Below are 24,518 nucleotides of genomic sequence, written 5' to 3'. Positions count from 1 at the left end.
GACATCACACCCCGCCCCCTCAATGCAAGTCTATGGGAGGGGGCGTGACTGCCGTCACGCCCCCTCCCATAGACTTGCATTGAGGGGGCGGGGTGTGATGTCATGAGGGGGCGGGGCTATGGCGTCACAAGCTCCGAAGTTTGTTCCAAACGCTGAGCAGCGGAGTACCCCTTTAAGCCTTACTATCTTATTTAAAAAATTAAGTTGCCCATACGTGTCACCAGGTCTCACCACTCGCTGCAATTACTAGTTATAAACCGGGGCAGCGCTAAAGTTCCGTTCTCAGCGTATTTGCTGCCATAAAATCTGCAGCAGATTTTGCTACCATTGGCTTCAGTTGTCCATGCCAATTCAGCAAATCCACCACTATTGCGCATTTTCTGCTTAAAGGGGAACTCCTGGGAAAACGAAAATTTCAAATCAACACAGATATACAGATTTTTAATTTAATTCTATATAAAAGCTTAACCTTTACAGTACTTACCAGCTGCTGTATACTACAGAGGAAGTTGTGTAGTTCTTTCCATTCTGACCACAGTGCTCTCTGCTGACACCTTTGTCCGTGTCAGGAACTGTCTAGAGTAGGAACAAATTCATATAGCAAACCTATCCTGCGCTGGACAGTTCCTGACACGGACAGAGGTGTCAGCAGAGAGCACTGTGGTCAGACTGGAAAGAACTACACCACTTCCTGTGGAGCATACAGCAGCTAAGTACTGGAAGTATTAAGATTTTATATAGAAGTAATTTACAAATCTGTATATTTTTCTGGCACCAGTTGAAAACACTTGTTCTCCACCGGAGTACCCGCTGCAGGTTTTTGGCAGCAAATGCGTTGCGCAGGAATTCCGCAGAAAAAATAAAAAACATTTTGGGATGGTCCGGAATCCTGAATTTCTGCAGAAATTCCACAGTGTGAATGGGTCTTGGTCCCGAAGGTTTTTTGCTCAGACAGATTTCCGTAGTGTGATCGATACCCTAAAAGATCTGATCTGGCGGTCGAGGACAAGGCCGCGCACTTCCCCAGCTTATAACTAGGGAACGCAGGCGGCCTAAGGAGTGAGACTAGATGTAATTAAAACTTTAGACTTGTCTGGGCAGCATGTTTATTGTTTTAAAGGGGTGCTCTGGTGGAAAACTTTATTTTTTATTTTTTATTTTTTTTAAATCAACTAGTGCCAGAAAGTCCAACATATTTGTAAATTACTTCTATATAAAAATCTTAATCCTTCCAGTACTTATCAGCTGCTGTATGCTCCACAGGAAGTTCTTTTCTTTTTGAATTTCCTTTCTGCCTGACCACAGTGCTCTCTGCCGACACCTCTGTCCATTTTAGGAACTGTCCAGAGTAGGAGAAAATCCCCATAGAAAACCTATCCTGCTCCGGACAGTTCCTAAAATGGACAGAGGGGTCAGCAGAGCGCTAATAAGTACTGGAAGGGTTAAGATTTTTTAATAGAAGTAATTTACAAATCTGTTTAACTTTCTTGGCACCAGTTGATAAAAAAAAAAAAAAAAAGTTTTCCATTGGAGTACCCCTTTAAATGATAGCAACGCTTCATTGGATTCTCAATGAAGTTCACTTTGCCGTTGGGCTCCGCTATATGGTGTTCCGTTGGTTTTAGCAGAGAGAAAAAAACATTCACTATTTTATTTTTTCTCCTAAGGATCCCATTCAAGTCAATGGGAGTCCATTGTACTCAGGACGGGATAGAGCACAACGGCAATGTGAACTTGGCCTTAAAGGTGGAAACTTTTTTTTTTTTTTTTTTTTTTTTTTTTAATTTATTTTTTTTAAATCAACTGGTGCCAGAAAGTTAAACAGATTTGTAAATTACTTCTATATAAAATTCTTAATCCTTCCAGTACTTATTAGCTGCTGAATACTACAGAGGAAATTATTTTCTTATTGGAACACAGAACTCTCTGCTGACATCACGAGCACAGTGCTCTCTGCTGACATCTCTGTCCATTTTAGGAACCGTCCAGAGCAGCATATGTCTTCTATGGGGATTTTCTCCTGCTCTGGACAGTTCTTTAAAATGGACAGAGATATCAGCAGAGAGCACTGTGCTCGTGATGTCAGCAGAGAGTTCTGTGTTCCAAAAAGAAAAGAATTTCCTCTGTAGTATTCAGCAGCTAATAAGTACTGGAAGGATTAAGATTTTTTTCATAGAAGTAATTTACAAATCTGTTTAACTTTCTGGCGCTAGTTGATTGAAAAAAAAAAAAAAAAAAAAAAATTTCCACTGGAGTACCCCTTTAAAGGGGAACTCCAGTAAACTGAACTTTTTAGGTACTAATGCTCTATCCACCACTGGGACCCCCCGTGATGGCCTGTATGGAGCCCCCGCTACTTACACGTCCTCGGAGCACTGGCCCCCACCTTCCTGGACGAATACAAGTGACTACCTGCTCAGCCAATCACCGTCTGCATTGATGTCCCGCCTTAGCCTGTGATTGGCTGAGTGGGCCGTCATTTGTGTTCATCCTTGAAGGAGGGGGTGGAGCCCGCCGGGTCCCATACAGGAGATCATATGGGGGGGGGGGGGGGGGGTCCCAGCAGCCAGCAGTAGGACCCCCAGATTAGACACTTATTCCCTATCCGTTGATAGGAGGTAGGTGTCTGAAAAGTTCCCTGGAATACCCCTTTAATTGAGCATCCTGGAGTGTCCCTTTAAGAACACTGCCCCAATTCTACATCCTGGCCCCTCGGTCAGGTCTACAAAATTCTATTCAGCCGGATTTGTATCAGATAAAGTTTCCTTAGACTCCTGGATGAGGAGTATTGTCCAGGTTCTCTTAGTGGTGCAAAAGTAAGTAGATCTGCCATTCAGGAGGCTGGGAAAGATGAGTTATGACCTCTCTCGCACCCAAAGGGGTAGAACTGGACAGAATTTTCTGCTAATAGGAGGTTAGAACTATATTCATTCCGAACTGTGGCTTTCCTTGTTGCAAAACTACAACTCCCAGCATGCCCTGATAGCCAGGGCATGCTGGGCATTGTAGTTTTGCAACCGCTTGTTAGAGACCACTGCCCTAGAGCGACACTGTGTGTTTCCCGCCCCCTCTATATTCCACTATCATGGACGCTTCTCTTGGGACTCGCACCGCACTCACCTTTCCGATAACCACTGCTCTTGTGTTTTTCATATTTTCCGAATTTTGTAAGAAAAAAAAAAAACTAAAATCTACTGAGAATATAACAAAATTTACAGGAGTAAAGTGTCACTTTGCAAACTACTTGTATGTTTTATTTTTCTTCTTCTTGTTTGATAGAGTTTATAGGTAAATAACTATAAGTAGACCCCCTCCCCTCCAGCTTTATCTGTATACTGCTGCTATCTCTATGGGATCAGGATATATAGTAGATATACACCTCCCTTCAGCTCTATCTGTATACCGCTGCTATCTCTATGGGATCAGGATATATAGTAGTTATACACCTCCCCTCCAGCTCTATCTGTATACCGCTGCTATCTCTATGGGATCAGGATATATAGTAGATATACACCTCCCTTCAGCTCTATCTGTATACTGCTGCTATCTCTATGGGATCAGGATATATAGTAGATATACACCTCCCTTCAGCTCTATCTGTATACTGCTGCTATCTCTATGGGATCAGGATATATAGTAGTTAAACACCTCCTCTCCAGCTCTATCTGTATACTGCTTATGTTATCTCTATGGGATCAGGATATATAGTAGTTATCCCATAGAGATAGCAGCAGTATACAAATAGAGCTGGAGAGGAATTGTATAAATACTTTAAATCCTTATACACCTTGTCTCCAGCTCTATCTGTATACAGTTGCTATCTCTATGGGATCAGGATATATAGTAGTTATACACCTCCCCTCCAGCTCTATCTGTATACTGCTGCTATCTCTATAGCATTATTAAATTACCAGGTGCAGTGATAAGACTCTCCCCCCTCAGGAGAAATATAGGCAGCATTAGGAAAGAATTTCAGTGACTATATTGCAATCAGTATGGCTGATAACCCTTCGCCTGCCACATCAGCTAAAACGGGTAAGCCATTTCTAGATAAAGGTGAACTATTACTAATCCCACACAACACTTACACACACACACACACACACACACACACACACACACACACACACACACACACACACACACACACACACACACGGCTGTAAATGTTGGCACCCCTGACATTTTTCTAGAAAATGAAGTATTTCTCACAGGAAAGGATTGCAGTAACACATGTTTTGCTATATACATGTTTATTCCCTTTGTGTGTATTGGAATTAAACCAAAAAAGGGAGGAAAAAAAAGCTAATTGGACATAATGTCACTAAACTGGGGCAAGTAACAGGTGTGGGCAATATAAAAATCACACCTGAAAGCAGATAAAAAGGAGAGAAGTTCACTTAGTCTTTGCATTGTGTGTCTGTGTGTGCCGCACTAAGCATGGACAACAGAAATAGCAGAAGAGAACTGTCTGAGGACTTGAGAACCAAAATAGTGGAAAAATATCAACAATCTCAAGGTTACAAGTCCATCTCCAGAGATCTAGATTTGCCTTTGTCCACAGTGCGCAACATTATCAAGAAGTTTGCAACCCATGGCACTGTAGATAATCTTCCTGGGCGTGGAGGGAAGAGAAAAAATGATGAAAGGTGTCAATGCAGGATAGTCCGGATGGTGGATAAGCAGCCCCAAACAAGTTCCAAAGATATTCAAGCTGTCCTGCAGGCTCAGGGAGCATCAGTGTCAGCGCAAACTATCCGTCAACATTTAAATGAAACGCTATGGAGGAGACCCAGGAGGACCCCACTATGGAGGAGACCCAGGAGGACCCCACTATGGAGGAGACCCAGGAGGGCCCCACTATGGAGGAGACCCAGGAGGACCCCACTATGGAGGAGACCCAGGAGGACCCCACTATGGAGGAGACCCAGGAGGACCCCACTATGGAGGAGACCCAGGAGGGCCCCACTATGGAGGAGACCCAGGAGGGCCCCACTATGGAGGAGACCCAGGAGGGCCCCACTATGGAGGAGACCCAGGAGGGCCCCACTATGGAGGAGACCCAGGAGGGCCCCACTATGGAGGAGACCCAGGAGGGCCCCACTATGGAGGAGACCCAGGAGGACCCCACTATGGAGGACACCCAGGAGGACCCCACTATGGAGGACACCCAGGAGGACCCCACTATGGAGGACACCCAGGAGGACCCCACTGCTGACACAGAGACGTAAAAAAGCAAGACTACATTTTACCAAAATGAACTTGAGTAACCAAAATCCTTGTGGGAAAACGTCTTGTGGACAGATGAGACCAAGATAGAGCTTTTTGGTAAAGTCCATCATTCTACTGTTTACCGAAAATGGAATGAGGCCTACAAAGAAAAGAACACAGTACCTACAGTGACATATGGGGGAGGTCAGTGATGTTTTGGGTTGTTTTGCTGCCTCTGGCACTGGGGGCCTTGAATGTGTACAAGACATCATGAAATCTGAGGATTATGAAGGATTTTGGGTCGCACTGTACAGCCCAGTGTCAGAAAGCTGGGTTTGTGTCCCAGATCTTGAGTCTTCCAGCAGGACAATGACCCCAAACATACGTCACAAAGCCCCAGAAATGGAGGCAACAAAGCGCTGGAGAGTTCTGAAGTGTCAGCAATGAGTCCAGATCTAAATCCCATTGATCACCTGTGGAGAGATCTTATAATTACTGTTGGGAAAAGGCGCCGTCCAATAAGAGACCTGGAGCAGTTTGTAAAGGAAGAGTGGTCCAACATTCCGGCTGAGAGGTGTAAGAAGCTTATTGATGGTTATAGGAAGAGTGGTCCAACATTCCGGCTGAGAGGTGTAAGAAGCTTATTGATGGTTATAGGAAGAGTGGTCCAACATTCCGGCTGAGAGGTGTAAGAAGCTTATTGATGGTTATAGGAAGCCACTGATTTCAGTTATTTTTTTCCAAAGGGTGTGCAACCAAATATTAAGTGAAGGGTGGCAACAATTTTGTCCAGCCCATTTTTGGAGTTTGGTGACATTATGTCCAATTTGGTCCCCCCCCCCCTCTTTTGGTTTAGTTCCAATACACACAAAGGGAATAAACATGTGTATAGCAAAACGTGTGTGTATGTATATATATACACACACACGAATACAGCAGCACACTGCTAGCACAAAGATATATATGAAATGCTATGTTGCTACAATGAAAAATTGAGGTGCTTAGTTCACCATTTGGCCAAATCCCATTTTTATATATATATTTAATATATTGTCTAAATAGTAAATCTTTATACATAAATAATGGCGTCTGCAGACACAAGTCACACCACAACATAATCGTACGGAAAGGGAGGAGTATCATTATAATAATAATAAAAAAATAAAAGTTAAAGGTGACTCCTAACTTTAATGACAAAATGTCCTTCTTTTGTAACCACCAGCATAGAAATCGGCCAGTAATTAAGTGTTCAATTTCCCTGCAGCACTCCCGCAGGAGAAATGAAGTACTACACCCTGCTCAGTCAAACTGATCTACTCTGGTAGAAAGTTGAGGATCCTGTACTGCAGTATGCCTCCAGCTGTTGCAAAACTACAACTCCCAGCATGCCCAGACAGCCGTAGGCTGTCTGGGCATGCTGGGAGTTGTAGTTTTGCAACAGCTGGAGGCACACTGCTTGGGAAAAACTGCTGTACTGGCTTCCTCTATCACTAAACCCGTCCACAGATTGAGTTGTATCACAGATAAAGGGACACTCCGACATCAGGTACACATGCCGCAGAGGCACATAGCATTTCCCCAGTTCACTACTTCCTGATCCCAGAATGCATTGCTTTCCTTTAGCTCCTCCCATAGCTGCTACAGATTGTCTATTATAGGGCACATTCACACCTACAGGATCTGCTGCAGTGATCTATCACCTATTTCCATTATTGGCTGCAGAAGATCCTGTATGGGTAAATGTACTCTTAGGGAATGTTCACACGCTGCAGATTTTCTGCTACAAATAAAATGTGTTTTGGCGCAGAAACATTGAAAGTTTTCTACCACACATCTACAACGTATGAACCTACTCCTTACGACCCATTTGTATTGTGGGATTTCCGAGAAGAATTCCTAACGTTGGTGTCTATAGGAATTCCGCTGAATTGTTCACATTGCAGAAATTCCGCAGCGGAATCCAATTTATGACACTTATTTCTGCGGATAAGTACTGTGCCGATTTTAGAGTGTATTCCGTAGAGTGAATAGGCTCTTAACGTACACTGTATATTGTGCAGGTTTTATGCTGTGTAATTGAATATAAACAGAGGAATGCAGCATAAAATCTGCAGCGTGTACATTAGGGTTAAACACATACCCTAAAGGGTGAATTCACATGTGGAAGATAAGTTGCAGAAATTTCTGCGTCCGTCCTATTAAGTTAGATAAATGGAACTGCTTCTGAGTGTGAATGCACCATTATACCATCAGCTGATGTATTCATTCTCTGTCTGCTCCTTTGCCTGTGGTATTGTTTAGCTCAATGAGAAGGCTGTTAGCACACCTCATTCTTCCCTAATAAAGATAGATATATATATATATATATATATATATATATATCTATCTATCTATCTATCTATATGACAGGGAGATGGTGCTGTAGGGGCTGGTCAGATGTATGACATCACTCAGGGGGTGGGGCTAAAGACAAGATCCAGCCATGTCTCTTAGGACAGCAGAGGAGGATACGTCATCTCAGGAGAAAGGGAGTAGCAGGTGATATGTAAGACAATACCACACTGATAGTGAAAGGACTACACAACTTCCAGTCAGGGAGCTGAAGACCACATCACACTGATGAGAGGACTACACAACTTCCTGGAGGAGGAGCAGCAGCCAGGGAGCTGCTGAGATAACACCACACTGATAGAGGATTACACAACTTCCTGTTGGAAGATAATGAGGAACCAAGTAGCTGATGAGACAACACAGACAAAGAACAAACTACACAACTTTCTGTCAGTTATTTCAAGCAAAAACACACTGTAGCCAGTCCAATTGGCGATAACACTATGTTACAAATTATATCTTGGGGGGTGATAGTTTTATTGAAATATAATTATCTGATACCACAAGGAATACCCCTTTAGGGTGGGTTGAAGTGAACAGGGATGAGCTGCAATACCACGACTAACCTGTGAACAAGGTGTGGTGCCATTCTTAGAGGGGAAGAAAAACTTTTTTTTTTATGTTGTAATTCTCTAAACCACCGTTAAAAGGGTACTCCGGCCCTAAGACATCTTATCCCCTATCCAAAGGATAGGGGATAAAACATCTGACCGCGGGGGTCCCGCCGCAATCTTGCATTCTGCACCCACCTCTGAGCTGCACGCCGCGCTGCCAGCTCACAAACTGCTGAATGCCGACCACGGGATCTGTGTATCGCGACGTCACGACTCCGTCCCCGTGTGACGTCACCCCCCCGCCCCCGCTATGCAAGTCTATGGGAGGGGGGGCGTGACGTCTGTCACGCCCCCTCCCATAGACTTGCATAGCGGGGGCGGAGTCATGACGTCACGATACTCCGGTACCGTGATCGGCACCCGGCAGTTTGTGAGCTGGCAGCGCGGCGTGCAGCTCAGAGGTGGGTGCCGAATGCAAGATTTCGGTGAGACCCCCGCGGTCAGACATCTTATCCCCTATCCTTTGGATAGGGGATAAGATGTCTTAGGGCCGGAGTTCCCCTTTAACTCCATATTTATTCACAAAGTGTATGAAAAAAATGTTTTTTCAACTACACCATCCCCCAAATATATTTCAGGAAAAGTTGGGTGACCGCCAATATGGCCGCCATTATCACTCCCAGAAGACCCTGCCTCTGAATGAAAGCAATACAGGAGCCGTATATCATTTTATGAGTAGTAAGATTACCCTTCAGGAATACAGGAAAGCTGGGTGCAAAGGCCTGAGGGAGCAGAACCGGTTACCACCCCAGGGATATATCCCTCTATAACAAATGTGATTCCCCATTCAGAAGCCTTAGAAAGCGAAGTCACCTCCCCCCTGTTGATGCTGTTCTGGCCACAATACTGTAACACCCATCTTTCCCACAAATGTCGACCGTAACTGTGTATAGAAAAACAAGTGTCACTGTCATTACGAATATATACTATACAGATCGGCCAAGGAATGTGACGTCATCTCCATCCGCATAATAAAAATATTCTTCACAATCTTTACAGACGTCTCTCAGATATTTCTCCTTAAAAATAGTTTTCAGAGTAAAATATTTGCTAAATAATGCCCTATAAATAATGGCGCCATCTAGCGCAAGTAGTAAAATAACATCTCTGGGGAAGCGGAAATTTATAACTGTACATGAGCGATCTGGGGAAATGTCAGTACTCCAGTAAACCACTAGGGGCAGGAGAGTCCTTCTTTGGTTTCCTTCTCTCCTACAAGCGTCTGTTCTGGACACTCAGCTTTTCCTTAAGTTGTGATCGTTGCTGTGGACTAAGACGGACAGAGACGGGTTCTCCTGTGACTCCTCTTTCCGGAGGTTGAGGAACGACTCCCGAGTGATCTGTAGGATTTCCCGTAAACCCCGATTCTCTTCCTGATGGAGGAAAAAAAAGAAAATTATTATTACAGGTGATTTATAACATAAAAGATCCCGCCAACCGGATCCGAACCGCCACTCACCTCGAGCTTCAGGATCCGGTCACAATCTCCATTACCAAACTGTTCATCCAGTTCTATCGCTCGCTTCATCACCGCCGTCATCTCCGAGATCTTATCCATATGATTCTGTAACTCCTAAGTAATAACCAGCAGGGGGCAGTATTATAGTAGTTATATTCTTGTATATAGGAGGCAGTATTATAGCAGTTATATTCTTGTATATAGGAGCAGTATTATAGTAGTTATATTCTTGTATATAGGAGGCAGTATTATAGTAGTTATATTCTTGTATATAGGAGGCAGTATTATAGTAGTTATATTCTTGTATATAGGAGGCAGTATTATAGTAGTTATATTCTTGTATATAGGAGGCAGTATTATAGTAGTTATATTCTTGTATATAGGAGGCAGTATTATAGTAGTTATATTCTTGTATATAGGAGCAGTATTATAGTAGTTATATTCTTGTATATAGGAGGCAGTATTATAGTAGTTATATTCTTGTATATAGGAGGCAGTATTATAGTAGTTATATTCTTGTATATAGGAGGCAGTATTATAGTAGTTATATTCTTGTATATAGGAGGCAGTATTATAGTAGATATATTCATGTATATAGGAGGCAGTATTATAGTAGTTATATTCTTGTATATAGGAGGCAGTATTATAGTAGTTATATTCTTGTATATAAGAGCAGTATTATAGTAGATATATTCTTGTATATAGGAGCAGTATTATAGTAGTTATATTCTTGTGTATAGCAGCAGTATTATAGTAGATATATTCTTGTATATAGGAGCAGTATTATAGTAGTTATATTCTTGTATATAGGAGCAGTATTGCAGTAGTTATATTCTAGTACATAGGGAGCGGTATTATAGTAGCTTTATGGTCTTACATAGGGGACGGTATTATCACATTCTGTCCCCTATTAGCTGTAGTTGCTCATGCTGTTAATGCTCCTATTACTTGGTGATTTATCTGTCATTACCTTTGAATGCTGATCCTTCAGTTTGATGATGATCCCCGGGTCGTCTTTCTTGCTCGCCATGAGTAAGCGGAACATCTGCTCTCGGTATTTGCTCATAATCAGCTCCAGCGCAGACTGATGTTCTTCCAAAGACGTGCGCAGCTCTGTGAGGAGGAGACAGGCTGCACATCACTCTATAATACTTGTTGCCCCCATCATCTATAGGAGCAGCATTATAGTAGTTATATTCTTGTATATAGGGGCAGTATTATAGTAGTTATATTCTTGTATATAGGGGCAGTATTATAGTAGTTATATTCTTGTATATAGGAGGCAGTATTATAGTAGTTATATTATTGTACATAGGAGGCAGTATTATAGTAGTTATATTCTTGTATATAGGAGCAGTATTATAGTAGTTATATTCTTGTATATAGGAGCAGTATTATAGTAGTTATATTCTTGTATATAGGAGCAGTATTATAGTAGTTATATTCTTGTATATAGGAGCAGTATTATAGTAGTTATATTCTTGTATATAGGAGGCAGTATTATAGTAGTTATATTCTTGTATATAGGAGCAGTATTATAGTAGTTATATTCTTGTATATAGGAGCAGTATTTTAGTAGTTATATTCTTGTATATAGGAGGCAGTATTATAGTAGTTATATTCTTGTATATAGGAGCAGTATTATAGTAGTTATATTCTTGTATATAGGGGCAGTATTATAGTAGTTATATTCTTGTATATAGGAGACAGTATTATAGTAGTTATATTCTTGTATATAGGAGCAGTATTATAGTAGTTATATTCTTGTATATAGGAGCAGTATTATAGTAGTTATATTCTTGTATATAGGGAGTAGTATTATAGTAGTTATATTCTTGTATATAGGGGCAGTATTATAGTAGTTATATTCTTGTATATAGGGGCAGTATTATAGTAGTTATATTCTTGTATATAGGAGCAGTATTATAGTAGTTATATTCTTGTATATAGGAGCAGTATTATAGTAGTTATATTCTTGTATATAGGGGCAGTATTATAGTAGTTATATTATTGTATATAGGAGCAGTATTATAGTAGTTATATTCTTGTATATAGGAGCAGTATTATAGTAGTTATATTCTTGTATATAGGAGCAGTATTATAGTAGTTATATTCTTGTATATAGGAGCAGTATTATAGTAGTTATATTCTTGTATATAGGAGCAGTATTATAGTAGTTATATTCTTGTATATAGGAGCAGTATTATAGTAGTTATATTCTTGTATATAGGGAGTAGTATTATAGTAGTTATATTCTTGTATATAGGGGCAGTATTATAGTAGTTATATTCTTGTATATAGGGGCAGTATTATAGTAGTTATATTCTTGTATATAGGAGCAGTATTATAGTAGTTATATTCTTGTATATAGGAGCAGTATTATAGTAGTCATATTCTTGTATATAGGAGGCAGTATTATAGTAGTTATATTCTTGTACATAGGAGCAGTATTATAGTAGTTATATTCTTGTATATAGGAGGCAGTATTATAGTAGTTATATTCTTGTATATAGGGGCAGTATTATAGTAGTTATATTCTTGTATATAGGAGCAGTATTATAGTAGTTATATTCTTGTATATAGGAGCAGTATTATAGTAGTTATATTCTTGTATATAGGAGCAGTATTATAGTAGTTATATTCTTGTATATAGGAGCAGTATTATAGTAGTTATATTCTTGTATATAGGAGCAGTATTATAGTAGTCATATTCTTGTATATAGGAGGCAGTATTATAGTAGTTATATTCTTGTACATAGGAGCAGTATTATAGTAGTTATATTCTTGTATATAGGAGGCAGTATTATAGTAGTTATATTCTTGTATATAGGGGCAGTATTATAGTAGTTATATTCTTGTATATAGGAGCAGTATTATAGTAGTTATATTCTTGTATATAGGAGCAGTATTATAGTAGTTATATTCTTGTATATAGGAGCAGTATTATAGTAGATATATTCTTGTATATAGGAGCAGGTGTATAATAACAGAGGGCTGCAGTACATGGCTTTATAATGCAGGGGTTCAGTCAGTGGCCTCTTCCCTAGTGATCCCAGAACCAGCTCATTTCTGAAAGACCTTTCCAACTATTTGCTTTACAGCAGCTGACTGACCTTTGTTCTCCTGCTGGAGCTCCCGGATCTGCCTGTTCTCCTGCTGAATACCCAGCACCAGTGTGGACCGCGGCCGATGTCTCGCCACCTCATTCAGCTCCTGGATCTCATCCTGATACTGGAACCAGAACAATCATTTTTTACTTATTTTACTTATCAAGGAGGGTGGGTTTCTGCTCAGACCCCAATATCATACTAATGGGTTAACTTTGGCTGCCAGGGCATGCTGGGAGTTGTATTTTTGCAACAGCTGAAGGCCGCCTGGTTAGGGAACAATGGTGTATATCAGTGTTTTCCAACCAGGGTGCCTCCAGCTCTTGCATAACTACAAGTCCCAGCATGCCCGGACAGCTGAAGGCTGTCCGGACATGCTGGGAATTGGTCTTGCAACAGCTGGAGGCACCCTGGTTGGGAAACACTGGGGACAGATGGCCATGTGAACGCACCCTTACATTAGTGAGGGTCCGACCCCTGGCACCCCCAATAATAAGCTGTTATATAGGGCCGCAGCGCTTAAGTGTTTACACCTGCTCTCCTCTTTGCACCAACAACAAGTAATGGCGGTGCAGGTTGCAGTTCCTTGCACCATTACTACTAATAGTCTGGTGATGCAAGGTATAGAGCAGGTGCAAACACTTAAAGGGGTACTCCGGTGGAAAACTTTTTTTTTAATCATCTGGTGCCAGAAAGTTAAACAGATTTGTAAATTACTTCTATGTAAAAATCTTAACCCTTCCAGTACTTATCAGCTGCTGTATGATCCACAGGAAGTTCTTTTCTTTTTAAATGTATTTTCTGTCTGACCACAGTGCTCTCTGCTGACACCTCTGTCCATTTTAGGAACTGTCCAGAGCAGGAGAGGTTTTCTGTGGGGATTTTCTCCTACTCTGGACAGTTCCTAAAATGGACAGAGGTGTCAGCAGAGAGCACTGTGGTCAGACAGAAAAGAAATCCAAAAAGATAAGAACTTTCACTGTAGTATTCAGCTGCTAATAAGTACTGGAAGGATTAAGATTTTTTAATAGAAATAATTTACAAATCTGTGTAACTTTCTGGCACCAGTTGATAAAAAAAAAAAATTCCACCGGAGTACCCCTTTAAGACTGCTGATCATGGGGGGGGGGGGGGGTACCAGGAGTCATACCCCTGCTGACCTGATATTAACCCCTTTAGGACCATGTCCATTTTAACCTTAAGGACCAGGCCAATTTTATTTTTGCGTTTTCGTTTTTTTCCTCCTCGCCTTCTAAAATCCATAACTCCTTTATATTTCCATCCACAGACCCAAATATTGTTTTTTGCGTGACCAATTGTACTTTGTAATGAAACCTCTCATTTTACCATAAAATGTACGGTGAACCCCAAAAAAATATTTTTTAGAGTGGAAATGTAAATTAAAACTTAAATTTTGCACATTTTGGAGGGTTTCGTTTTCACACTATACACTTTACGGTAGAAATGACGTCTGTTCTTTATTCTGTGGGTCAATACGAATAAAATGATACCCAGGGCTAGATACTTTTGTATTTCTGTACCGCTTAAAAAAAAAAAAAAGTTTTTGTACAAAATCAGTAATCTAAAATCGCCCTATTTTGACCACCTATAACGTTTTCATTTTTCCGTATAAGTGGCGGTATGAAGGCAAATTTTTTGCGCCGTCAGCTGTACTTTTTATTGATACCACAATTGCATATATAAAACTTCTAGATCATTTTTGATTAATTTTTTTATTTTTATAAAATGTGACAAAAAAGCAGCATTTGTGCACTTTGTTTTATTTTTTACGTAACTAACATATTTTGATAGTTCGGACATTTACGCACGCGGTGATACCAAATATGTTTATGAAAAAAAAGGTTACGCTTTTTGGGGGTAAAAAGGGAAAAACTGACAATTTTCATTTTTATTTATTGGGGGAGGGTATTTTTCACTTTTTTTTTAAATTTTTTTCAATTATTATTATAATTTTTTTTTTTTTTTTTTTTTTTTTTTTTTTACACTTTTTATGTCCCCATAAGGGACTATCTATAGCAAGCGTTTGAGTGCTAATACTGTGCAGTGTTATGTATAGGACACAGCACTGATCAGTATTATCGGTTGCTCGATCTCAGATCAGAGAAGACCCCGGGAGACGGCCGGAGCCAGGTGAGGGGACCTCCGGCCGCCATGCTGGATGATCGGATCCCTGCGGCAGCGCTGTGGGCGATCCGATCATCCATTCAAAGTACCGCACTGCCGCAGATGCCGTGATCTGTATTGATCACAGCATCGGTGGGGTTAATGGCGGACATCCAGGCGATCGCAGATGTCTGTCATTACCGGCGGGTCCCTGGCTGCTGCTAGCAGCCGGAACCTGCTGTGTATGACGCGAGCACCGTTCCGATGCTCGCGGTCATACACAGGACGTAAATGTACGTCCTGGTGCGCGAAGTCCCGCCAAACCAGGACATACATTTACGTCCGTGGTCGTTAAGGGGTACTCTGGTGGAAACTTTTTTTTTTTTTAATCATCTGGTGCCAGAAAGTTAAACAGATTTGTAAATTGCTTCTATTTAAAAATCTTAATCCTTCCAGTACTTATCAGCTGCTGTATGCTCCACAGGAAGTTCTTTTCTTTTTGAATTTCTTTTCTGCCTGACCGCAGTGCTCTCTGCTGACACCTCTGCCCATTTTAGGAACTGTCCGGAGCAGGAGAAAATCCCCAAAGAAAACCTCTCCTGCTCCGGACAGTTCCTAAAATGGACAGAGGTGTCAGCAGAGAGCACTGCGGTCAGGCAGAAAAGAAATTCAAAAAGAAAAGAGCTTCCTGTGGAGCATACAGCTGCTAATATGATTAAGGATTAAGATTTTTTAATAGAAGGGATTTACAAATCTGTTTCACTTTCTGGCACCAGTTGATTAAAAAAATAAAAAAAAATAAGTTTTCCAGCGGTCCAGATGTCCAGATGTCTTAGCGCCGGAGTACCCCTTTAAAGGTGTTAAAGGGGTTCTCCGGCGCTAAGACATCTTATCCCCTATCCAAAGGATAGGGGACAAGATGCCAGATTGCGGGAGTCCCGTCGATGGGGACCCCGTGACCTTCCACGCCGCACCCCGTTAGAATCAGTCCCCGCTGCGTCCGGGTCTGATTACTGGCGATCACGGGGACGGAGCATTGTGATGTCACGGCTCCGCCCCCATTTGACATCATGTGCCGCCCCCTCAATGCAAGCCTATGGGAGGGGGCGTGACAGCTGTAACGCCCCTCCAATAGACTTGCATTGAAGGGGCGGAGCATGATGTCACACGGGGGCGGAGCCGTGACCTCACTATGCTCCGTCCTCATGGTCGAGATGGACTCAGCCTGAGGACCTCCAGCGGTTCCGGAAGCCGCTAAAGGTGGGTGCTGCACGGTAGATCCCGGGGGTCCCCAGCAGCGGGACCCCGGTGATCTGACATCTTATCCCTTATCCTTTGGATAGGGGATAAGATGTCTTAGCGCCGGAGTACCCCTTTAAGACTGCTGATCATTGGGGGGTACCAGGAGTCAGACCCCTGCTGACCTGATAATGTTCTATCCAGAGCACAGGTCAGGGCAGGATAACTTCCTTTAGGGTGTGAGGGCACCAGGTCAAATTGGCACCTATTTTTTATTATTATTTATTTATAGGAATTGATCAGAGTCCCCGCTATATGATCCTGGACACCGACCTGCTTCATGGCCTCCACCCTCTTGTTGAGCACAGTGGTCTGCTCGATGAGAGACTCTGCGGCGCTGTCATGTTCCCGCAGTCTCTCCACCAGTAACTTGGCGTCCGACAAAACCTTCTCAATGGTGCAACTCATATTCCTGCGGAGGGAGAAGAAAGACACATTTCAGAAAATCCACATAGAATAAGGGGGGGGGGGGGGGGAAGAACTAGAATAAGGGGTGACCAGGGCAGTGTAGGGTGTCATGGAGTCCGGGTGAGCGATGTGGAGATGGTGGGATTATTTTTGGGGTGCTCTGGAGATCTTGTGATTTTCGTAAAAAACTTCCACAGGGCAGGAGAAAAGTTAAAAGGGTACTCCGGTGGAAATATTTTTTTTTAAATGAACCGGTGCCAAAAAGTTAAACAGATTTGTAAATGACTTCTATTAAAAAATCTTAATCCTTCCATTACTTAGCTGCTGAATACTACAGAGGAAATTCTTTTATTTTCGGATTTCTTTTCTGTCTGACCACAGTGCTCTCTGCTGACACCTCTTGTCCGTGTCAGGAACTGTCCAGAGCAGCATAGGTTTACTATGGGGATTTTCTCCTGCTCTGGACAGTTCCTGACACGGACAGAGGTGTCAGCAGAGAGCACTGTGGTCAGACAGAAAATAAATTCCTCTGTAGTATACAGCCGCTAATAAGTACTGGAAGGATTAAGATTTTTTTTAATAGAAATAATTTACGAATCTGTTTAACTTTCTGGCACCAGTTTATTAAAAAAAAAAAAAAAAAAAAAAAAAAAAAGGGTTTCTACCAGAGTACTCCTTTAATGGCGCATCAGGTGAGCAGGGGTCTGGGGTCCGGGTGGAGGGGCTGCCTTGTAATCTATCCCAGACTTTAGAGCAGACCATGGCAAAAGAACAATAGGGATATTTGGGAAAGTTGCACCTTTGTGGGGCTTGAACCAACTGGGCCAAAAGTGGAAGTACAGCGCCCCATTCGGGTATTTACTACAACTCCCAGCATGCCCGGACAGCCAACAGCTGCATTATGTGATAATAAGACAGTGCTTCCCAACCAGGGTGCCTCCAGATGTTGCAAAACTACAACTCCCAGCATGCCCGGACAGCCAAAGGCTGTCCGGGCATGCTGGGAGTTGTAGTTTAGCAACATCTGGGCCCTTGTTGGGAAATACTGTAATAAGGTATCACAGTTATAGTGGCAGAGATATTGGGGGCCATAAAGGAAACTTTGTGATACAAGGGCAGATACTGAATTGTGTGCGTGGGGGGGGGAAATCAGTATGTGGGTATAGGGTAACAGACTGATTTGGGGGGGGGGGGGGCTTCTATGGTCAGAAATCAGATAACTGGGGTGACAGGCTGAGTCCTGTGATATACACTGGGTTAATGAGGTGTCAGGGTGTTAGTTTTGGGGTGCTAGGTTATCATTGAGACACTACGGGGTCAGGGTGTTAGTTTTGGGGTGCTGGGTTGTCAGAGACACTATGGGGGTCAGGGTGTTCGTTTTGGGCTGCTGGGTTGTCATAGAAAGACTATAAGGGTCAGGGTGTTAGTTTGGGTTGCAATGAAGAGTAAAGAAGAAACTATTGGGGTGTCAGGTACCCAGCTATAAGATATAGGAGTATAGCCGGGGTTATTGGGGTGTCAGGTAACCAGCTATAAGATATAGGAGTATAGCCGGGGTTATTGGGGTGTCAGGTAACCAGCTATAAGATATAGGAGTATAGCCGGGGTTATTGGGGTGTCAGGTAACCAGCTATAAGATATAGGAGTATATCCGGGGTTATTGGGGTGTCAGGTAACCAGCTATAAGATATAGGAGTATAGCCGGGGTTATTGGGGTGTCAGGTAACCAGCTATAAGATATAGGAGTATAGCCGGGGTTATTAGGGTGTCAGGTACCCAGCTATAAGATATAGGAGTATAGCCGGGGTTATTGGGGTGTCAGGTAACCAGCTATAAGATATAGGAGTATATCCGGGGTTATTGGGGTGTCAGGTAACCAGCTATAAGATATAGGAGTATAGCCGGGGTTATTGGGGTGTCAGGTAACCAGCTATAAGATATAGGAGTATAGCCGGGGTTATTGGGGTGTCAGGTAACCAGCTATAAGATATAGGAGTATAGCCGAGGTTATTGGGGTGTCAGGTAACCAGCTATAAGATATAGGAGTATAGCCGGGGTTATTGGGGTGTCAGGTAACCAGCTATAAGATATAGGAGTATAGCCGGGGTTATTGGGGTGTCAGGTAACCAGCTATAAGATATAGGAGTATATCCGGGGTTATTGGGGTGTCAGGTAACCAGCTATAAGATATAGGAGTATATCCGGGGTTATTGGGGTGTCAGGTAACCAGCTATAAGATATAGGGGTATATCCGGGGTTATTGGGGTGTCAGGTAACCAGCTATAAGATATAGGAGTATAGCCGGGGTTATTGGGGTGTCAGGTAACCAGCTATAAGATATAGCAGTATATCCAGGGTTATTGGGGTGTCAGGTAACCAGCTATAAGATATAGGAGTATAGCCGGGGTTATTGGGGTGTCAGGTAACCAGCTATAAGATATAGGAGTATAGCCGGGGTTCTTGGGGTGTCAAGTAACCAGCTATAAGATATAGGGGTATATCCGGGGTTATTGGGGTGTCAGGTAACCAGCTATAAGATATAGGGGTATATCCAGGGTTATTGGGGTGTCAGGTAACCAGCTATAAGATATAGGAGTATAGCCGGGTTATTGGGGTGTCAGGTAACCAGCTATAAGATATAGGGGTATATCCGGGATTATTGGGGTGTCAGGTAACCAGCTATAAGATATAGCAGTATATCCAGGGTTATTGGGGTGTCAGGTAACCAGCTATAAGATATAGGAGTATAGCCGGGGTTATTGGGGTGTCAGGTAACCAGCTATAAGATATAGGAGTATAGCCGGGGTTATTGGGGTGTCAGGTAACCAGCTATAAGATATAGGAGTATATCCGGGGTTATTGGGGTGTCAGGTAACCAGCTATAAGATATAGGAGTATAGCCGGGGTTATTGGGGTGTCAGGTAACCAGCTATAAGATATAGGGGTATATCCGGGGTTATTGGGGTGTCAGGTAACCAGCTATAAGATATAGGAGTATAGCCGGGGTTATTGGGGTGTCAGGTAACCAGCTATAAGATATAGCAGTATATCCAGGGTTATTGGGGTGTCAGGTAACCAGCTATAAGATATAGGAGTATAGCCGGGGTTATTGGGGTGTCAGGTAACCAGCTATAAGATATAGGAGTATAGCCGGGGTTCTTGGGGTGTCAAGTAACCAGCTATAAGATATAGGGGTATATCCGGGATTATTGGGGTGTCAGGTAACCAGCTATAAGATATAGGGGTATATCCGGGGTTATTGGGGTGTAAGGTAACCAGCTATAAGATATAGGGGTATAGCCGGGGTTATTGGGGTGTCAGGTAACCAGCTATAAGAAATAGGAGTATATCCGGGGTTATTGGGGTGTCAGGTAACCAGCTATAAGATATAGGAGTATAGCCGGGGTTATTGGGGTGTTAGGTACCCAGCTATAAGATATAGGGGTATATCTGGTGTTATTGGGGTGTCAGGTAACCAGCTATAAGATATAGGAGTATAGCCGGGGTTATTGGGGTGTCAGGTAACCAGCTATAAGATATAGGAGTATATCCGGGGTTATTGGGGTGTCAGGTAACCAGCTATAAGATATAGGAGTATAGCCGGGGTTATTGGGGTGTCAGGTAACCAGCTATAAGATATAGGGGTATATCCGGGGTTATTGGGGTGTCAGGTAACCAGCTATAAGATATAGGAGTATATCCGGGGTTATTGGGGTGTCAGGTAACCAGCTATAAGATATAGGGGTATATCCGGGGTTATTGGGGTGTCAGGTAACCAGCTATAAGATATAGGAGTATAGCCGGGGTTATTGGGGTGTCAGGTAACCAGCTATAAGATATAGGAGTATAGCCGGGGTTATTGGTGTGTCAGGTAACCAGCTATAAGATATAGGAGTATAGCCGGGGTTCTTGGGGTGTCAAATAACCAGCTATAAGATATAGGAGTATAGCCGGGGTTCTTGGGGTGTCAAGTAACCAGCTATAAGATATAGGAGTATATCCGGGGTTATTGGGGTGTCAGGTAACCAGCTATAAGATATAGGAGTATATCCGGGGTTATTGGGGTGTCAGGTAACCAGCTATAAGATATAGGGGTATATCCGGGGTTATTGGGGTGTCAGGTAACCAGCTATAAGATATAGGAGTATAGCCGGGGTTATTGGGGTGTCAGGTAACCAGCTATAAGATACAGGAGTATAGCCGGGGTTATTGGGGTGTCAGGTAACCAGCTATAAGATATAGGAGTATAGCCGGGATTATTGGGGTGTCAGGTAACCAGCTATAAGATATAGGAGTATAGCCGGGGTTCTTGGGGTGTCAAGTAACCAGCTATAAGATATAGGAGTATAGCCGGGATTATTGGGGTGTCAGGTAACCAGCTATAAGATATAGGGGTATATCCGGGGTTATTGGGGTGTCAGGTAACCAGCTATAAGATATAGGAGTATATCCGGGGTTATTGGGGTGTCAGCGGTGAATTTTGGGGAAAGGGCTGAGTACTGGGTGGTGATATATAGAATACAGCAACAAACATGGCTATCCCTGGGATGAGTTACCCGGTTACTGCTCCTCCGTCTCCCCCGTTCACACCCGGCCTCCGATCTCTCCACAGCGGACCGCCCTCTCCAGTGACGTCATCAGCCTGCGCCGCTGTCAAAAGAAGAACGGAAATCCAATAGAAAACCTCGCACTGCGCCTGCGCGGCGCTAATGATGTGACGTCATGTACGGCGTGCGGACTGCACCAAAAGAGAACAAACCGCAAAGTCGCCATCTATGGATTTGCTGTCCGGCCCGGGCCTGTGAGAGTGAGGCTGCCGGTCACTGCAGGAGCTGGGGGTACATGAGGGGGCAGGGAGACCCCCTAGGGTGTCATGTGACCCCCAAATCCTCTCTCCACCATTACACTTCCTGGAAGCTCTGAGCAGGTGATTGGAATCCTCTATGATACATTGTTTCCCGGCATCACGTGTTCTTGTTGTTATTGTTACTTTATTGAAACATTGTTTCAACTTTGGTTTGTTTTTAGAATATTTGTATCTTTATATACAGATTTCTTTCCATTGTGTAACCCAGTGGTGTTCCCTGTCAGCTGTGGGATCAGGATATATAGTAGTTATACACCTCCCCTCCTGCTCTATCTGTATACTGCTGATATCTCTATGTGATCAGGATATATAGTAGTTATACACCTCCCCTCCTGCTCTATCTGTATACTGCTGATATCTCTATGGGATCAGGATATATAGTAGTTATACACCTCCCCTCCAGCTCTATCTGTATACTGCTGCTGTCTCTATGGGATCAGGATATATAGTAGTTATACACCTCCCCTCCAGCTCTATCTGTATACTGCTGCTGTCTCTATGGGATCAGGATATGTAGTAGTTATATATCTCCTCTCCAGCTCTATCTGTATACTTCTGCTGTTATCTCTATGGGATCAGGATATATATAGTAGTTATACGCCTCCCCTCAGCTTTATCTGTTTACTGCTGCTATCTCTATGGGATCACGATATATATATATATATATATATATATAGTTATACACCTCTCTTCTAGCTCTATCTGTATACTGCTGCTATCTCTATTGGATCAGGATATATAGTAGTTATACGCCTCCCCTCAGCTTTATCTGTATACTGCTGCTATCTCTATGGGATCAGTATATATAGTTGATATACACCTCCCCTCCAGCTCTCTGTATACTGCTGCTATCTCTATGGCAGTGGTCTAAAAACTACAACTCCCAGCATGCTGGGAGTTGTAGTTTTGCAACATCTGGAGGTCCGCAGGTTGAAGACCACTGGTCTATGGGATCAGGATATATAGTAGTTATACACCTCCCCTCAGCTCTATCTGTATACTAATACATGCCGAGAGTTTTAGTTTTGCCACAGCTGGAGGCACTCTGGTTTAGGAGCTGAGTGACTTCCATTGTAGAAGATTCAATGGTGACGCTCAGTGATAAATCTTCTCCTTCCTTCCTTAGGGGTCAAGATGAAGATGTTTTCGGAGTCTCACAAGACGGTGTTTGTGGTGGACCACTGCCCGTACATGGCGGAGTCCTGCCGGCAGCACGTGGAGTTTGATATGTTGACGAAGAACCGCACCCAGGGAATCATCCCTCTGGCCCCCATCTCCAAATCCCTCTGGACGTGTGCGGTGGAGGCGTCTATGGAATATTGCAGGATCATGTATGATATATTTCCATTTAAGAAGCTGGTAAGGGTCCTTCTATGGGGGGCTGGGGTTATATACTCCTCAGGGTGCAGCAGGGTAACACATTTCGGGGCCCCTGTATTGATTTTACACTGAGGCTCCTGTGTTTTGGGCAAATCTAGAACCGATCCCTTTTGTCATTTTCAGGTAAACTTCATTGTCAGTGATTCTTGCTCCCGGATATTGAACTCGTGGACCCAGGAGGATCAGAACCTGCAGGAGGTAAGGAGTCCGAAAAGCCTAAGAAAATAACAAAAAGAAAAGCGTCAAAAATGGCTCAATAATTGATTTGGAAGAGGAACAAAGCAGCACCAAATAAAAAAATTAAATAAATAAAAAAACACTTAGAGCTTTTGAAATTTCACACTGAAATCAATGAGGGGAAAATAATCTTCCAAAACACCCTGTACTTTACACCCCTCGCTCTCTAAAGGGGGTATTCCCGCCTTGGACATCTTATCCCCTATCCAAAGGAAAGGGATTAAGATGTCTGGCATAACGAGCTGGTGCAGGAGCGGAGGCGGGGGGGCGTAACCGGGACAGACTGTTTCACACTTAGTTGTGCTTCTTCCAGCCGGTATACCGGCTGGAAGAAGCACAACTGAGTGTGAAACAGTCTGTCCCGGCTACGTCCTCCGCTCCTGCACCAGCTCGTTATGCCTGTATGGACGGTGAGTGCAGTCCTTGTCTCTTTTCTAACATTGTATATGTATCTTAGTGGATTTTTGCACCGCCTTCTCCTCCATTGCCATCTGGGAATCCCCCCCGTGTTATCCACACCAGTCGCCTGTTTAATCTCAGCCTTAGTCCTGTAGTGCCGGACTACTTTCTCTCCGCACACACGGAATAAGATGTCTGATTGCAGGGGTCCCGCCACTGGGGAAACCCGCGATCTCGGTGCAGCACCCGGCATTCTGTGATGTCATGGCCACACCCCCTCTGAACGTCCACACCACGCCCCCTCCATTCATGTCTATATGGGAGGGGGTGTGACATCACGAGGGGTGTGTGGCCGTTGCGTGATCCCCGGGGAGCAGCGCCCGACACAGAATGCCGGGTGCTGCACTGAGATGGGTGTCCCAGCGGCGGGACCCCTGCGGTCAAACCTCTTATTCCCTATCCTTTGGATAGGGGATAAGATGACTAAGGCCAGAATACCCCTTTTAAGATGTCTGAACGCAGGGGTCTCGCAGCTGAGGACCCACACGATCTCTCTGCTGCATCTGAAGTTCGCTCCGTTCACCGGATGTCTGGGGAGCCGCAGCCGAAATCGCGGTAGTCCCCAGTGGCTGGACCTCTGCGATCAGACATCTTATCACCATTTTTTTCCCATCCTCTCCTTCTAATAGCTGTAACGCTTGTAAAGGGGTACTCCGGCTCTTAGACATCTTATCCCCTATCCAAAGGATAGGGGATTAGGTGCCTGGTCGCGGGGGTCCCGCCGCTGGGGACCCCCGTGATCTTTTACGCCGCACCCCATTAAAGGGGTACTCCGGTGAAAACCTTTTTTCTTTTAAATCAACTGGTGGCAGAAAGTTCACCATATTTGTAAATTACTTTTATTAAAAAATCTTCATCCTTCCTGTACTTATTAGCTGCTGAAGACTACAGAGGAAATTCTTTTCTTTTTGGAATGCTCTCTGATGACATCACGAGCACAGTTCTCTCTGCTGACGTTATTA

General features: G+C 43.3%; 2 protein-coding genes across 3 annotated transcripts in view; one reads left to right on the top strand and one right to left on the bottom strand.

The window, feature by feature from the left end:
* Nucleotides 1-8,685: 8,685 nt before the first annotated feature.
* FGFR1OP2 (FGFR1 oncogene partner 2) lies at nt 8,686-21,317 on the bottom strand. Its single transcript, XM_056517623.1, has 6 exons — nt 21,170-21,317; nt 16,479-16,617; nt 12,789-12,906; nt 10,646-10,788; nt 9,676-9,789; nt 8,686-9,589 (listed from the first exon to the last, which is right to left on the bottom strand). The coding sequence occupies exons 2-6, from the start codon at nt 16,611-16,613 to the stop codon at nt 9,452-9,454; spliced, it is 648 nt and encodes a 215-aa protein (XP_056373598.1). The 5' UTR covers nt 16,614-16,617; nt 21,170-21,317; the 3' UTR covers nt 8,686-9,451.
* Nucleotides 21,318-21,363: 46 nt separating this feature from the next.
* INTS13 (integrator complex subunit 13) overlaps nt 21,364-24,518 on the top strand; it is a 35,807-nt gene continuing 32,652 nt past the window's right edge. Inside the window, exons 1-3 of one of the 2 annotated variants that reach the window (XM_056517621.1) lie at nt 21,364-21,540; nt 22,607-22,839; nt 22,984-23,058. In XM_056517621.1, the coding sequence (XP_056373596.1) occupies nt 22,615-22,839; nt 22,984-23,058 (300 nt within the window). In that variant the 5' untranslated portion in view covers nt 21,364-21,540; nt 22,607-22,614. The remainder of the gene's footprint in view (nt 21,541-22,606; nt 22,840-22,983; nt 23,059-24,518) is intronic. The other variant, XM_056517622.1, reaches the window with a different exon arrangement.

This window comes from Hyla sarda, chromosome 4, assembly GCF_029499605.1.
Source record: "Hyla sarda isolate aHylSar1 chromosome 4, aHylSar1.hap1, whole genome shotgun sequence".
Classification (NCBI taxonomy): domain Eukaryota; kingdom Metazoa; phylum Chordata; class Amphibia; order Anura; family Hylidae; genus Hyla; species Hyla sarda.
This window is presented reverse-complemented; position numbering and strand designations above follow the sequence as displayed.